The sequence below is a fragment of the Osmia bicornis genome, chromosome 14, assembly GCF_907164935.1.
Source record: "Osmia bicornis bicornis chromosome 14, iOsmBic2.1, whole genome shotgun sequence".
Classification (NCBI taxonomy): domain Eukaryota; kingdom Metazoa; phylum Arthropoda; class Insecta; order Hymenoptera; family Megachilidae; genus Osmia; species Osmia bicornis.
The window spans coordinates 496,201-513,301 of record NC_060229.1 but is presented as its reverse complement, the minus strand read 5'-3'; the positions used below and the strand labels follow the sequence as shown (position 1 = coordinate 513,301).

The 17,101-nt window shown below is 44.1% G+C and overlaps 3 protein-coding genes across 3 annotated transcripts; 2 read left to right on the top strand and 1 right to left on the bottom strand.

Annotated features, from left to right (window-relative positions):
- Nucleotides 1–3,970: 3,970 nt before the first annotated feature.
- On the top strand, nucleotides 3,971–12,516 carry LOC114877038 (dual specificity protein kinase splA-like). Its single transcript, XM_029189125.2, is given in 22 exon segments — nucleotides 3,971–4,580; nucleotides 7,622–7,776; nucleotides 7,856–7,946; nucleotides 8,222–8,253; nucleotides 8,256–8,324; nucleotides 8,397–8,830; nucleotides 8,903–10,255; nucleotides 10,257–10,322; nucleotides 10,325–10,393; nucleotides 10,395–10,579; nucleotides 10,581–10,650; nucleotides 10,653–10,811; nucleotides 10,813–10,869; nucleotides 10,872–10,955; nucleotides 10,957–11,026; nucleotides 11,029–11,052; nucleotides 11,055–11,135; nucleotides 11,138–11,353; nucleotides 11,356–11,400; nucleotides 11,403–11,636; nucleotides 11,639–11,677; nucleotides 11,680–12,516. Coding segments are annotated over 21 exon segments (3,921 nt in total). The 5' UTR covers nucleotides 3,971–4,580; nucleotides 7,622–7,661; the 3' UTR covers nucleotides 12,108–12,516.
- A 1,201-nt stretch (nucleotides 12,517–13,717) lies between these two features.
- Nucleotides 13,718–16,192, top strand: LOC114877033 (cyclin-L1). Its single transcript, XM_029189120.2, is given in 10 exon segments — nucleotides 13,718–13,730; nucleotides 14,319–14,476; nucleotides 14,478–14,522; nucleotides 14,525–14,545; nucleotides 14,647–14,696; nucleotides 14,698–14,723; nucleotides 14,726–14,829; nucleotides 14,917–14,974; nucleotides 14,977–15,499; nucleotides 15,597–16,192. Coding segments are annotated over 10 exon segments (1,245 nt in total). The 3' UTR covers nucleotides 15,844–16,192.
- LOC114877035 (leucine-rich repeat-containing protein 51-like) lies at nucleotides 16,186–16,867 on the bottom strand. Its single transcript, XM_029189122.2, has 2 exons — nucleotides 16,753–16,867; nucleotides 16,186–16,667 (listed from the first exon to the last, which is right to left on the bottom strand). The coding sequence occupies exons 1-2, from the start codon at nucleotides 16,865–16,867 to the stop codon at nucleotides 16,186–16,188; spliced, it is 597 nt and encodes a 198-aa protein (XP_029044955.1).
- Between the last annotated feature and the right edge of the window lie 234 nt (nucleotides 16,868–17,101).

Genomic DNA, 17,101 nt, shown 5'->3' with positions numbered 1-17,101 from the left:
GCCACCTACCGTGGATCCAACGTAAAGAAGATCGACCATTTAAACTCACCTTGATCAATGAATCGGTTCCCGACGATCGCGTTCATTGATGACGACGTTTACGATACCCGCAGCCGATCGTACCCCTCCTATTCGTGTCTATACTATACGGAATAAAAGAAAAGGAAATTATGCGATTTCGATCGGAGACAAGACACGTTGTTCGATCGGTGCACGCAAATAGGTGGAGCAGCGTCGAAAACTAAGCAAAAGGGAGAATCGGGTTCACGCGTCTCCCCGAAACACGTGGAAAGTTTCCCAAAAGCATGTATCGACCGATAACGGCGGCGCAGGCTCACTGGAGATCCTTGCACGTCTACCAATATATCCTGCCAAGCGAATGCTCGGGATCGGGGCCGCCCACGTATCGCCTACAGATTCGATACACGAAGAAGGGAACGATTCGCGGAACAGGCTCGACAAAGAACGAACCGAGGAAGCGGAAAAAGGAGCAAGGGAAGAAGAGATAGCTGCGGAGCCCATCTAGCGGCGTCTCATTCGCTCGTGATTCGAGCCGCGTTCCACAGTTAAAACGACTCGACCATCCGTCCTGGCCCTCCTGGTGGGGATAACCCTCCAAGGGATCCTTTCCAGAGAAAGCTTCGGGAGGAAACCCACGGTTGCTGTTTTTTCAAACGATCTGCACGCCGCACCGCGCCGGGGGCAGAGCTGCACAGCTAACCAGGGTTGGAGGGGAAAGGGAACGCAACACGCACCATGCGAATATTTTTCTCGGCATCCTCCGACTGTTCGGGCAAGAGGTAGAAGGGGGGAACAGTTCTTAAAGTACACCCAGGGAGTGTCAGGATTGGAAGGTCGATCGTCGTGGTGGGAGTATGCTGTTTGTTGCCTCATAGCTGACTGGTGTAATTAAAAACGCCCGCAATTAATACATCCTCGTCATCCGTGAATTTCTGACGGTTCTTTCTTTTTCTTATTCTTCTTTTTGGCAGCACATTGCCTATAACATCAAACTCCCCATGAATTCGTATCCCAGTTATGTACCATTTGGTCGGGTTTAGAATTTCTTCGTACGTAGGATGGGGCTACGCCGACCCGATGCAATTACGGCACGCATGAATGCGAACCGAGTTCATTGTGTACGAGGGAGTTTAATTATATGCATATTGTCGCAATGCGTTCGAAGCGCAACGAGGATGCTACTCAAGTCGTTTTGATGCATCGTGTTCCTGATGTTTCTTTGCGTTTAAAGAGGCACGAGGGCCGAAGAACCGCCATTTTGGTCCTCGTCAGTTTATCCTTTCAAACTCTCCTTGTAGGATACTGGATCTTTTCAATCTTGCTCAATTCATCAATAAATAGCTAAACGATAATTTTTATCTTGCAACATGATCAACATGGCAGCCTTATCGCAAGCATCCGCCTCACGAAAGAAGAAGGTTGCACGCCAAGGATGTATGGATAACCTGACGACGTTTGATAAATTATTCTGCATCGGACGTTGTTTCCGAATTTTTTTTTTCTAAAAGGACAACGCTTTTCTTTTGGACGTTCCGTTCTACGTCTGACCAACGCCAATCCCCCTGGATTCCTAATAATAACCTGGAAGATTGTCAGGACTACTACGTGTTCCCTGGTGAGACGAAAGCGTCGGTGGATTGAAAGATTATTCGAGAGCGCAAGCGCGCCGTACGCGCAAATAGCGAGCGGGTGCACGTCACGGAGATCTGTACGCTGTACTTGCACACGAAGACTCGTATTCGGACACTCGAGTACGCAAATGCGAATTATGTAGCAAATATACCGGTGCATTAATGTGCACCTGCAATTATTTATGTCCTTTCACGCATCTATAGTCCGTGCCTACTCGCGTGTTTCAGTTCGGAAAGGAAAAAACCGATCCTTCGAAGAAAAGAAGCCGCCAACTGCTAAATCAAACAACCGATCCGGAGCAGTTAAATACCGTTATCTCGGAATGTTTTAGCCAAGACCTTTCACCGGTCGATTCTCTCTAGATTTTTGTCTTACCACCTTCGAACAGAATAGTTTCGACGCCAAAAATCAAGTCTATCGAGTCAAAGAAATGACTGGTAAACGATGATTCACAGCAATGACGTATTGTCTGTGGTTTCCAGCTGAAACACAGATGCCGACATAACTGGGCTTGTTTTCGGCAGGAACCAAAATGGCGAGGACCTCGAGAAGTACCACAGGGAACCTTGTCGCTTCTCGACAAAGGTCTAATTCCCAATCGTGGAAAGAATGGACGACCCTTTCCTATTTTACGAATACGTACTTCTAATTCCAAGCGAAACCGGGCAGGTATACACGCCTACCTGCTTATTATTGTACGCGTTTTCGAGTCATAGATCGTTTTTCTTCAATAGTATTATTCATTTCCACAGATCTTTAAATCCATTCTTTCTTCTATGACGCTTATAAGAACCAAATATGGCTACTATACGACGCTTTTAACCGACTCTTCGAGGTTTTTGTCGCAAAACCGAATGGTGTTGGCGTCGATCGTCTTACTAGTTCGAGAACAAAACCCTGTATTTGTACATCAATTAGTATAGACCAGGGAATTCCAGGTTAAAACGACAGGTATTAGGTTGGACGGAAATTTTCGGCAGTTTCGCCACGCCCATTAAACGCGCCTTCATAAAACCGTATCTCCACACGATAAACGTGTTGGCAACTGGCCTTATGCTTCATTTTTTCTCTTCTTTCGTTCGTTTGTTCTTCGATTAGCGATGTAAATTTGGAATCTCGCAGCAGGATACCTTCCCGAGGAGGAACGAGGTAAAAAACGGCGTTCGCCGAGTCGAAAGTTGGCGATGGCCAGTGAAATCTTCCGTATATGCGTGAAAGGTGATCGAAACTGAAAACTGCATCCTGGCTCACGGCATATTATGTGAAATTAACATCCGCTGTAAAAGTCCGTCAGTTTCCTGGATAATCTAGCGGGTTTCATCCGTCGATCGCCGAGTTGTTCCCTCGAGAAGACGATAGCGGACGTAGAATTTCCATCGCGAACGGGTTTACCGCGCATTTATTCGAAGAAGCGCGGAAATCCATCTCTGGCCACGGTCTCAAGTACCGATTTCCTTTGCCGTGGCGCAGTGTAATTGGTGGCTACGAGGCAGGAGAACGATCCGCAGAGGAGGAAGAAGACGAAGAAGAAGGAGGACAAGGATCGGGGGTATCGAGCCAGGGGGTCGTTCCTGCATCCACGTATAGGCGAAATAGGTGCAGGGAACGAAGAAGAGGAGGAAGAAGAAAGATAGAGCATAAAGAGAGGGGTGGTGAAAAAAGGGTGAGGTATCGTGGCGCGAAATAGAGGGGAGCTAGTAACCAGGCTGGTAACACTGGCGATGGTCGTTGGGGTGAAGGGGGAGTAATCGTACTCGTCGGTGAGCTCGGCGTAGCGTGCTAGTGTCGTTACGTACCACTCGGCGGAGAGAGGAGGGGTGGCCAGAAGCGCGCATAGAGGAGTGGAGAGAAAAACGACTCGACAGGCAAGGCAAGGCAGGCTGGCAGGCAGGCAGGCAGGCAGGCAGGCAGGCAGGCAGACAAGCAGGCAAGGCAAGGCAAGGCAAGACAAGGCAAGGCAAGCAAGTCGGAGTAAGCAAAGCTGGCAGGCCAGGCAGGCTAGGCAGGCTAGTCAGGCGAACAGCCGAGTAGAGACACGATGCTCGAAGGGACAGAAGAGAGTGCCGGAACGAGGGAAAGAGACAAAGCGAGGAGAGAGAAGGGAACGGGGTGCAGAGAGGAGTAAAACGAAACGGCAGGCGTAGCGAGGAGCGTGTAAAGCCTGGAGGACAGGAGAGAAAGAGCGTGGAGGGGGTAAAGCTTGGGTGCCGGAAAGGGGTGCGCGGCAAAGGGATGCAGGGCAGTAGAAGGGAGGGGCAGGAGGGGAAAGGGCATATCCCACCAAGGGGTTTCGGTTTAGTTTGGCGTGAGACGCTGTGCCATTCGGTTCGAAGCGTATACGTTGCCGCGTTCGTTGCACGTCCGATGTCGTTCATTTCCGCGGTTTAGTTCGAGAAAACGCCGCGCCGTATTCCACGGCGCCTTTTTACAGCTCCGTCGCACTCTCCTGACCGCCCGTGTGTATTCGTTCGTCGTCTCCTCGGCTTCGTTTCGTTTCCTTTCCTTTCCTTTTTTATTTGTCCCCTTCGTGAATCTGTCCAGCCTCTGGCATTCTTTCTATAAAGAGGCTGTGGGCGCTCGGTCGGCGGTAAGGTGAAAGTAAAATCCCACGTCGGTGGAGCTTAAACTCGAATGCCAGGGAATCTGGTCGTACGTCGCGAAATCGCGTACACATCGGGCACGCGACGTCGCCGCCGTTGCCTGGACACCCCGCGCCACCACGTCGGCTTCGCCAAAGGGACCAACCATCTCTTCTCTGTGTTATCACGACTCCGTTTTTCTCTACGGTGTCGTTCGACCACGAACGATACGACCTCGCTTTGTGTACCTACGGGACCAGTATGCTTCGCTACCATAGAGGATAGCGTTAGGCTACTCCGATATTCTCGTATGCGTGTTGGCCGCACGTACGGCTCTCATGCTCGCACGTAAGTACACGCACCTACACACTCTACCAGCTAATGTATCTACGTTTGTGTGCACGTAGACCTACTCGCCGGTTGAATGTTGAATGTTGAATGCTGAGAAACAACAGCGAGAAAGAGAGAAAGAGACAGAGAGAGAGAGAGAGAGAGGGAGGGGTGAGAGAGAGCGCGCGCGCGCGAGAGAGAGAGAAAGACAGGAGAAGAGAAGAAAGAGATAGAGAGGGCGGTTTCCTCCATCTTTTTATCCCTCTCTTCTCTCTGTCCGTCTCGCACTCCCGTCTTTCTCGTTATTACTCGTTTACCCCTCTACTTACTCTCTATCCTCTCTCGCGGCTTTTCCCTCTTTCTTCGACTCGCACGCGTCTTGTTACTCGTACGGGTACTCGTGTATTTATGCGTTTTCTCATATCCGCGCTGCCTCGTCTTTCGTCCTCGACGAGATCGTGTACGAGTTCACGATACGCGCCACACGATGGGACAAACATCGGCACAGACCGTGCCTTCGAACTCCGGATAGGAGGGATCGTGAGATCGTTTCTGCGAACCTGGCCGACTCGAGGACCTGCCTATTTCAGATCTACCTATTGTCCGAAATCGGAGTAACGGTTTTCCATCGAAAAACTTTGATCGGCGACACGAGGAAACGCGTGTCTGTCTGCCGATTAATCAGCTGGCTCGCGAAAGCGGCGAAACAATGGGCGGGAAGTTGCTGGTAATGGATGAAATCAGGTTCGAAGACCTTTGCTCGTTGGAGTTTTCAGCCGATTAATTACAAGTCGATGCTGACGAATTAGAGGAATCGATCGAGAAATATGCGATCCCCTGGTTAATCGCGTCCGATTTCTCACCGCGCCGCTGAAAAATGAGTAGCGAGTCGTCGAATGTCTCCAGACGAGAAAGAACATTCTTTTTCCCGTGGCAAACAGCCGCAAAGACTGGCCCCCGTCCGATCGAATGCCTTTTCTTTCGCGATCTCTTTCGACGGTCGCTAGGTTACTTCGAATCACGCTCTTCCGCCCGGTAGGGTCGTCGTCTCCCTACTCTCTTTTCTCAGGGTACGCGCGTATAAAAACGACGGCAGAGGGATCAGAGAGCAGCTGGGGGTCTAATCTGTAACTCACATAATGCGCGATAAGGCGGCTAAAGTTTCGCGAAAGAAAACACGTTCCATGCGTGTTTCCGTTGAAATAACGATCCCTTAATGAGACTGCTCGTTTTCCTCCTTCCAGTAAAGCCATTCTCGACGCCACCGTCTATTATATGAAACTTCGTGCAAAGAGAAAGACGAAGGGACAATGTAGATATTTTAATTGAGGCCCCCTAAAAAACTCTGAAAGCTGAATCGAATCTGTTTCTCTGCTCGCTATCGCCACTTGCAACGACGTTTGAGAAATTCGCTTCTTACGGACTGGCTCGTTATAAATAGACGAAGTGCTAGGCATCGCAGAACCCGTGGTGTGTATACCTAACGCGTACCGATTCGGTGGCCGAACGATTCCGCCAACTTCCAACAGTCTAGTCAAAGATAATACCCGTCGAGGATACGATCTTTGTTCTAGATGCATCGTCATCGTTACGATGGCTGGAAAAAGCTTGATGCTTTTCCGGTTCACAGACGACCAGTTCGATTGTTGCGAACAGGCCTTTACTTAGGCGCGTCCCTGCATTCGCGACACGTGCTGCACTCGTAGACAATCGTAGCACGAAAGCAAAGTGCCCGAGCAAACGGTCGAACAAGACGCAGCAAGATATTCTAGTCGAGAATCTTTGCTAATAAATAAACTGAAAAATTAAGCTCGAAGGATTGACGATTGTTATTCTAATACCTCGGTTTCACATCGCGAGAACGCAATGACGAGCGACGACGTTAGGAATTGAACGTAATTCTTAGCCACTCCTCCGTTTCATCGACGCGTATATGTAGGTAACGCGAGTACACGCGGTCTCTATTTAGGAAGCGATGAAAAAGACGATCAAGAATTTCTTGGCAACGATAACGATAGCATCGTGACGACTTATCGTGTCGGCTCCGCTACGAAATACCGCGATATTCGATCAATACGAGAGAACAGCTAGGTAGAGAGTATTCGTATTCGACGAGTACGTGGTGTATGTACACTGTACACGCGTTTCATTCCCGTCTACACAAGCAACGAGGGCTGCTGTTGCGCCGATGTGTTTGGCGGTTTAACCGAACCAGCAGCCGAGCAGCAATGGAAAAACGGAAAGGACAATTCCTGAGCGGGGAGAGAGCGAGGATAAAACGCACCCGTATACCTAGCCGGGTGGCTGGAACCCGGTGGAGGGGCAAAGAACGAGGCAACGGGATTCTAGCTACCTGAGAAACCTTCGGGAAAGTGGGCTAAACGCATCGTGACACGGACTTAACCGTCTCCTATGTCGTGCGATTCGTCTGCGAAACTTGCGAATTACAAACGAGACGGTCGCTCGTTAAAGAAAAGGAAACGATCGCCAAATATGTAACATTTAACGCGTCAAGTGTGGGATTCACCTTTTTCAAACTTTTCTATATGTATCGCGACGCGGATCGAATACGAATACGTTTACGTACCGTAACGACTGTGCGAGCCACGTCTCGGTTTGTCTCGTGTAATTATCACATCGTGGCGTAACATCGCGGAAGATCGGAAGATCGAAAGAATTTAATTAGATTGCGATGAGTTTACATTGTATAGAATAGATTGTATAGAAGTTCACTGAGTTGTTACGGGACAAGTAGAGATCCCGTACGTTAGAAGTTGATCGGCACCTACTTTGATAACGATGAAAAGGAGCGAAGATATGGTCCTTATTTGTAACGAAGGTTCGGTAAGAATAAAAGATTTAACCGTTTTCCATTGGTTGGCAGACGAGCTGAAGCACCGAAAATTCAATCTTTTGGAGGGCACGTTCGTTCAATTAACGATAGAATTATTTTGCGTGCGAATATTCTCGTTTGTGTGCATGGAGATCGTTGTATTTTTTTTTCCTTTCGAGTTGCGGTTTTCTGTCGGATTACATAGGAACATGTTTCATGATTACAGACACCGTCACGGGCAGTAGTTCGGTACAACAATAAGAAAAATGTCGGGAATGGGTAAAAGGACTTACCTCCGCGAGGTAAATCCCTATCTTATTTGTCCGTTGTGCAGAGGCTACCTCATAGACGCGACCACCGTTGTCGAGTGTTTGCACTCGTGTAAGTAAATTGAATCGTTGCTCCTGAATTACGCTCCACAGAATTTCTAATCATATGTTGTTCTAATTTTTCCCTTCAGTTTGCAGAAGTTGTATTTTAAAGCATCTCAACACGGAAGCCCACTGCCCTTCTTGCAAACATGTTCTCAACAAAGCGAAGCCAAATATCAAGTAAGTTTTACCTACTCGATTCGAACCTTCGTTATTAGTCAACCCGTATCTATAAGATTGAAAATCTTGAGAAAGGAGCTAAAGCATTTAGACTTTCTGTCACTTTTGTACAGGCCAAACGGTAAGAATTATTTTTAGTGGGTCAAAATCTCAAGGAAGGACCGGCAATTTTTTCTTTTTTTTTGCCACTTCCGGGCTGACCAGATATTTACCTAATTCACGATACATTAATAACGATACTCGATAGAATTTTGTTAAACGATCTTTGTTTTCAGGGCTGACAAAGCGTTACAAGATATCGTGTACAAATGGTCCCAGGATTATACCACAAGGAGATGCGGAAAAGAAGAGAGTTTTATAAAAAGCATCCGGAGCACGGTAACTATACTAAACCTGAAAATTTTATTGCGACAAGAACGCATTTATTTGACGAGTGAACTTTCCGTGCAGCGGATTTAGCGACTCCCGAACAGCGAGGAGAAGACGTAAGCGGAAGGTTAATCTTTGCTCCAGAAGATGCTGTTAGTTTAAGTTTAGAGTATCTACCACCTGGAGCCGATCCTCTGACCATTCTACTCAGCACCAGCGACGATACTAACAACTCCAACAACCAAAACAGCAATAGCAATAACAATAATAATAATAATAATAATAATAATAATAATAATAATAATAATAACAACAGTAATCATGGGACGAATACGAGTAGCAGGCGGTATCTTCAATGTCCGGCACTAGTGACTATCGCGCATCTGAAGAAATTCTTAGCCTTGAAATACAGTGTCGATATGACAAGATACGCCATCGAGATTTGTCATCGACGTGCTCCACTGCCGGAACACTGGACTCTTATGGATGTCGCGTATATTTACGCATGGAAAAGGGTATGATTTAATCGCCAAACGTCTTAAATTTGTTTTTTCAATCTTCTGATGTTCGAATAATTGTTATTTCAGAATGCACCAATGCGATTCTTTTATCGAGTAGCGTTGGAGGAGCAGAGATTAGAGGCACCTCCACACGACAGACCTTCCACGCCTGGTTTGGGCGCGAGTTTACCTCCCGTTGACGCTACCATCGTCACAAGGGACAATGCTAACATGGAAACTATGGATACTAACGTCGAGGCTAGACTCGGAAACAATCGAGACGATATTTCCAGTGAAAAAGCTCGATCACTGAGCGAACAGCCGCGCGTGAAAGTCGCCAAGGAGGCTGAACCGAAGAAGGAACAACCGTTGAGTAACGCAGTGACCTCGACGACCGTCACATCGACCACGGTTTCGATAGCAGCCTCGAAGACATTGTCTACGACCACGACGACCAACACAGTCGCGTCAACCGTATCGAACGAGACGAACAAACAGGTGAAAACACCGATCAAGATATTGAAGAACCCGGATGGTCGGTACGAGGTCCTGAGAAGTCCGCCTGGTAGCTGGAACTCGAAGGAGCAGAACGCTACAAGCAACTCCAGTCCAGAGTTTAGTGTCGTTAGCATAGGAAATGGGCAAAACTCGAACGGAGTGAAAATAACGTTGAAACAATGTACACCAAATAATACCAGTCCGAACAAGCCGAAAGTTATTAGCAACGTGTTGCTACATTGTGGTCAGGTGGAGAAGGATCCGTCTGGTTCGTTGGTCATTCAACAGTTACAGAGAGACAAGGATAAACAACAAGCAGAGAAACAAGAGAAGCAAAGACGCAGAGTTACTTTTGTGGAAAGATCAACTCCCGAGAAAACCACGACTAACAACGTGTTGAAGACCATACAGAAAAAGCCGGCAGAGCAACAGGAGAAGAAAAGATTCCTTCAGAGTTTCCAGTTGACTGCCAGAGAACCGGGATCGGATACAACACTGGAGTCTAGCTTCGAGTCGAATAAAGTGAACGTTGTTAACGAAATTAACGAGCCTTACAATAAAGGGAACGCTACACCGAAAAAGGAGCAGGATAAAGTTGCAACCGAGTCATCGGGTAGCACGGACAATGCGAAGAGCAAAAACAATAGCGAAAACAACAGTGTAAATTCGACGAGTGCGAGCAAACGTGTAGCAACGATAAGCGGACTCGGCAATACGCGAGTGAACGCGAATAAACAGTGCAGTGACGTGGATACGTGTGTATTGAGTTATACGAAAAGCATCAACGCGAATAACAGTTCTACAAAAGTGGGACGTTACACGTTCTCCAACGACCCTCCCATAGTTCCAGCAGGAGCGGTAAAGAGGAAATGCCCGCCTGGATTGCCTATCTGCGACGTTAAACGAAAGAGACAGCATCAGGTTCAAACTCAAAGCGCGAAGAAAACAGACTACTACTGCTCCTCCATCACCTTCTGTACAGACTACTCCAAAATCGCATCGGAAACTTGCCAACGACAACACGTTATACCTGCGAAAAGAGCGGCGAACATGATTGGAGAAGCTGGTCCTAGTCGAACACCCCGTGTCTCAAAGTTCGAAATCTTCCTCTAGCCCTGTACTCTCGAATGACACGAGAAACATACTGGACGGCTGCGGGCTCAATATTCCCGCCAGTCTGAGTATCACTCTCACAGCACCCAAGTCTCCAGGTAACAGCGGAGGTAGTTTCCCTGAAGCGAACGACTCGAAAGATACCGCAAGAACACACTGGGAAAGTCAGTCCTAGCATTACTTTGAACGACAGGTCCGTGGATCCACGTGTACTGAAAGCGTTTGAAAGCTGGACAAAATCAGAATGCCTGCCCCGCCAAAACCGAGACAGACTAAATCGGAACGCGAAGGAGGTCAGCAACGACAAGCAACTCCTTCGAAACGAAAAAGAGAGCAAGATTCGAGGGATATATTGGATCTTAGCGGAGGAAAGAAAGTGGATATGCAATCCGTTGAGAATACCTCAACCAGTAACGAAACTGAAGGCAAAATCAACGTCAGAGACAGCATGCCAAGTATTTCGGATCAAGGGCAGGTTGTGACGTTAATGGGTGGTCACAGGTACTATCGAGCACCGCCTGGTTCTTTAAACTCCAGCGGCGCATCGAGTAAGCGATTGTCCTCTACCTACGCCATCCCGTACACCGGTCTACGCACCTGGACTTCTAGTCCTCTAAGTAGCAGCAGATCAACACCAATCTCTCCTCTGTTTTCCCCAGTCTGCAGAGTCTTTACGCTCTGAGCCAAGCACCGAATCTCCAACAGTTTCAAATGACGCGAGACTGAGGCTACCTCGACCAGCAGATTCTTCCAACACCGATAATCGAAGCGTAAATAGCAACGTAACCAGCAAAAGTCATCTAGCTGCTCAATGCGCGCCAGTTAAACCTGCCAGATCATCTATAGCACCTCTTGCTGTTCCTATTACCAAACAGCAACAGCAACAACAACAACCACAGACAAACGAGAAATCCTCGTCTACCAGTTGTCTAATAGGCCAGTCACCAGCGATGCGAATAAAACACCCACGTTTCACACAACGAACCCCTCGATTCCACCGAGTCCGCGCAACAATTATTGTCCGTCCAAACCAAGTACTCACCGTTACGGAAAGCGACAATCGATTTTCGCCGCAAAGTTCCAACAACAGCACCGCGATCCTCGAGACACAAAACGTCTACCGATGAAAGCCACGATTCCAACTCGGAGACGAGTAACGATGTTAGAAAGGAACCGGATAATTCGTCGCGACAGACACCTAATCGCGAAGCAGCAGCCCTAGGGTATCCTCCACGGCCTCTCCATCTCCACCGCTGCAGACAACAACGCGAACACGACCAACAGCGAAAACTCAAATAATCGTAAGGACAATACGAGCACAGCCTCGAACGGCATCGACAACGATCTGCCCGCACCCAGTCCAACGAAAAACATGGCTGCTGAGGTGTCGAGCAGCAAATCACCAGCTAGCCCGGATTCTAGCTCGGTAACCATCGAAAGCCCTTCCAGCAAGAGCTGTGCCACGGTGGAACAAGCATTTCCTTCTCCATCTGCCGCGTCAGAAGCGGCAAAGACTTTGGAACACTCGACGAAAGCCGACAACAACGTCGTCGTCGTCGTCGAAGACCTCGACGAACGAGAACGAGAACGAAAACGAAAACGAGAACGAGAACGAGAAACGAGAACGAGAACGAGAACGAGAACGAGACGAGAACGAGAAGAAGGCTTCCTTCAAACATAATATAGACGCGAAACAATTGACCTCGGAAATGTTTCAAAACGATTGTTGGCTGCGTTCCCGTTCCAACGAGTGGGCTACAATCCGTTAGCCGCCGAACATCTGGGAATTTTTTAAAAAGTTTAAAACGCGTCTATCAAATCGGACACTAACAAGTTGGATAGCTTGAAATCGAGAAGATCGAAAGGGCCACTAGCGTGCAACGAACCGACTCGTTTGAATAACGAAGCCTCGTCAAAACCGCGGACGGACGTCGTCGAATAATTTACCATCGTAAATTATAAATAAGATAGCTACATCACTGCCAGATACTAACTGTAACGTTATCGAATGACTTTTAGCGTGAATGTATGACCGATTTGTGTAACTACCTGAAAAGATTTGTCTAATCGAAAGATAGAAGGCGCTCGTACGCGCGGTCGTACGATACAGGGGAAAAATAAAACACAGCACGGACACGCTGGTGACATTATTTTTCAAATTTTTTAAGAAACAACGCAGATTTCATGAAATTTTATCCGTACGTTGTTGCTTACTCGATAATTATCAACGATTCTACGAGTAGTCGCTCGATTTTTACAAGATTGTTACGGGAACCATTGGTTCATGATTTCCATTGGCGTGAAAGAAAAAGATAATCGTTCCTACCTCGGTCCACGTTAGAAATACGAAAAAGTACCTTCGCATCGTATTCGAATCTGATACCGTGATTTATTGACAAATTATTTATACTAAATAGTATAATGAAGCACAACGAAAATTTATTTTAAACGATACGAATTTGCTTTCCCTATTCGCTCTACAGGTACAGAGTATGATACGTGTACGTAACGAAAACATAGGGACCGAAAAGCTCAGAGAGAGAAGAAAATTAGAAATACAATTAATCGTATTACGTATGAGCGATATATATATATATATATATATATACATACATGGTATATAATGGTAGGTATTTTTATTTCACTTTGCGTTACGTTTCACTATTAGTTACCTACTATGTATACGTTGTATTATAATTGTTACGTTATGCGACTGTATTATATACAACTGTATTGATTTCTTTATCTGTATATATTTATAATTATACTAGTGCGTCGTTTTTTTGCGGGATGTACGCAAAATCCTATTACTTTTTAAGCTCAAATCATTTCAATTCGAATCGATCCAAGTTCGTGTAAAATTAATTGTAAACCAAATTTTTCGAAGATAGCTGTACGAATGTTAATTTTCAACAACAACAACCAACCTGACATGTAATAACGAAAGAAATATCATTATATACTTAAACATGAAATTGGTTATATTCTTTATATTTATTCCATATCGGAAATATTTCGCGCACATTCGAACGTTTGAAATGAGGCAGCCATTTATTTTCTGTAATTGCTGCGTATTGCAACGACACGCCGCGCCGTTGCGAATTGAATTTTGCATGATTCGTAATAAGTGTAAAGATACCACTTACCAATTGCTGTGGATTTGAGTTGCGTCAGCAGTAGCAGGATGATTGATGTCTCTGTAACAGAAAATAATAGAGTGATCTTAGAAAAAAAGAATTTTTTTGTAAGTTTCGAAGCTTGAACGTGCGTCACGATTTACTCGAATTCAGTATGGATGAAAAAAGTTTGTTTCCGGGACATAAGATGTAAAAAAATTACAATACCTTGAATGTTAAGCAAACGTATCTTCCTATCTTGAATTATATGTCACCACTGTTGCACTACTTTTAAAACACGTTTTCACAAAATATTTGAAACTTTCGGAGAAGCAACTTCGCGCTACGGCGTTCCGCAAACACTGAGTATTGTCTCCTCCCGGAAGTAATGGCTGATCAGACGAATGCATGAACCATTTTCATAATAGTGTATATATTATTTTTCGTAAAAACTTAATACATTAATAATCATATAAGAAGAAAAACAGTTTGTAACTAAATAAATATTTATTCTTTTAATACCATAATGATATTAATAAAAATAAAAGACGGTGAAACATCCGGTTTTTAAAGCAGACCGTAGCGCCACTCGAAGGAGGGGAATTTTTCGAGAATTATGTTTCTCTAGTCTAATAAGGCCCGTATATGTAACTATTAAGGTTATATATTTTCGGAGGTATGGTATCCAGAAAAGAAAGGTTAACCTTTTGGTGTGATAAGTGTTTAAATGAGGTAAAAGTTTTTAAGTTTGTTTAAGCGTTGCAAGATAAAATGAGTAATACGAAAGAAATTCTACAGCTCCAGCAAAAAATACAACTATAGAAATACGAAACCTTACGGAAAGATCGTATTAACTTTGCAAAATTGTCTTTTACCCGAAGAAAAGCTTAATTCGACGCCGTCTCATTTAGACGGTTTGGATGCTGAAACCGAAAACTGATCTAAGGATATTAGGATGCGAACGTATACAAACAGCTAGTGCATTTTGCTGAAACTACCGCAGGTTTGTGATCTCAATGGAAAGGAAACAAAATGTTTGTAAACGCTATAACCTCTATAACCTCTAACCCAAGTAATCTTTATTTCTTTTATTACTTTAAATAGGTTGCAATGGCTACAGGACAAGTAATATTTCAACGATTTTATTACCTAAATCTTAGTTAGACATAATATGGAAACAACGCAATGGGTTGTGTTTGTTTAGCTAGTAAAATTGAAGAGGCACCTAGACGTATCAGGGATGTTATTAATGTATTTAATCATATAAAACAAGTTCTCCAGTCAAAAGTAATATAACTTTATGGTTTAATGTTATTATCTATTGTATTGTTACATATAGAAGATTTATATTTATTTATCAATTATTTATTTCAGACCGATACACCAGTGATCCTTGATCAAAATTATGTAGCTTTAAAGAATCAAGTGATTAAATCGAGAGAAGAGTATTGAAGGAATTAGGCTTTTGTGTTCATGTAAAACATCCCCACAAAATTATTGTTATGTATTTACAAGTATTAGGATATGAGAAAAATCATGCTCTAATGCAACAATGTTGGAATTATATGAATGATTCCTTAAGATCTGATGTATTCTTAAGACATCAGCCTGAAACAGTCGCCTGTGCATGCGTATATTTGGGAGCAAGACAACTTCAACTACCTTTGCCTACTTCACCTGCTTGGTTTTCCCTTTTTAAAGTTAACGAAGCGTCAATTAGAGATGTTTGTCGTCGTATATTACGACTATATTTTCGACCTCGTGTTAAACCAGAACAGTTAGAGAAACGCGTAGAAGAACTTCGCCGCCAATACGAAGAAGCTAGAACGAAAGCAAGAGGGGGAGATGTTGATAGTCACACACCAAGTCCACCACTGCCTAAACATCATAATGCGTGGGGCGGATTTATTAGCCGTAGCGGTACACACGCGGCACCCGAACGTACAAAGTCTCCTAGGTAGAGTATCGCTGAGACACCGTAGAAAATTTTATTTCATTAATCTATCATTTATCATTTGATATATTTAATATGCAGAACCTTTATGTTTATGCAGGCGCTCAAAGTCCCCAAGTACTTCACCATCTAGGGGTGAAGGAACAAAACATTCCAAGAGAAAGAAACATAGTAGAAGCAGATCTCGCAGTCATAGTCATGGACGTTCTCGGAAACCGAAGAAGGCTCAACGAAGGCGATCTGGCAGCCATAAATCCTCCCGTAGTCGTTATAGATCGCGTAGTCGATCTCGGGATAGAGATGTAGAAAAATCAAGTAAACATCGCAGCAAACACAGACGGCATTGAGCTGTTCAATGTATAAAATATTGTTTAAAGCATTACGAGTGGCACTGCAATCACGTTAGCAGTTGGATCCATTTTATATAATATAATATGGGGCCTTTTTTACCTCTGTTAATTAATATGCAACTTGAACAGGACAATTCATTTCTACTGTATGATACATATCTTGAGTTATAATAATTTAAAAATGATAACAGTAGATTTAAAACAAATTATTTCTAAAAACATTAAGTCGAAAGTACCTCAAGAAAAGCGGTACATTACCGAAAGAAAAATATTACAAATAACGATACTTAAGAAGGCGTGTATTTAATACAAATACAACTTGAAAATAAAGTTTTATATTCATGTACTACTGTGTATCATTTTACGAAAACCAACAGGTGCAGCTTTTTTCCTTTCGTCTGAAAGTACTGGCGAAAAGTCTATCGTTGTCAATTGTGGAAGAATATGAACGATATATCCCCTATAATCCAGAAGATGTTGAATAGGATTTCCATGCAATGTTAAAGATTTAAGATTGTGTAAACCTTTCAGTTTCACAACATCATTGATATCCGAAATATTGTTTCCGTGTAAATAGAATATTTTCAAATTCGGGAAATGCACGATATCGTCACCGATACTGCTTATTTCATTATAGGAAAGATCAAGCCAGCTAAGGTGTGCAGGTTCGTCGAGAAGTTTGCGCACAAGGTTTTCGAATCCCTCCATTGAAATTAATAAATTATTGCTTAACCATAATGAACATGTTATAAAACGATCTGCAGATGTTCGTAATGGTACTTTACCCGTCCGTACCGCTTGTGGCCGTTTACCTGCCAATTCTCTTGTAATAATATGAAAATTAATTGTACACATAATTGTAGTAATACATGCAATTTTATAATAATCTCGTACCGTCTAACATACCATTCATTGTGGTTGCTTTTTTAAATGACAAGTCCAATGGAACAGCTATCAACATTTCTTGTTGTTCGTTTCGTCTGTAATCAGAAAGTACATCCTTGTTAGGAATGGTATCCATTTTAATTTATTGAATATTGTTTAATAAAATTCTCAAGCAAATTTAAAAGTCACATGTCAGTTCTTAATATTATTATCAAAATTTTTCGTTTTCATGTAACTATCGCCATATAGATAGTCACTTATCAAATAATAATGTTGTTATATGTATGTATGTATGTATGTACATTCTTAATTGCGCATACTTATTTTCAAAAAGTTACCGCCACTTTCAATTTAAACTAAACACATTTTT

Coding starts and splice junctions, on each gene's coding strand:
- LOC114877035 (XM_029189122.2), bottom strand. CDS start 16,867: ATGGATACCATTCCTAACAAGGATGTACTTTCTGATTACAGACGAAAC. Junction 16,668..16,752: donor AAAAGCAACCACAATGAATG/GTATGTTAGACG, acceptor TTATTACAAGAG/AATTGGCAGGTAAACGGCCA.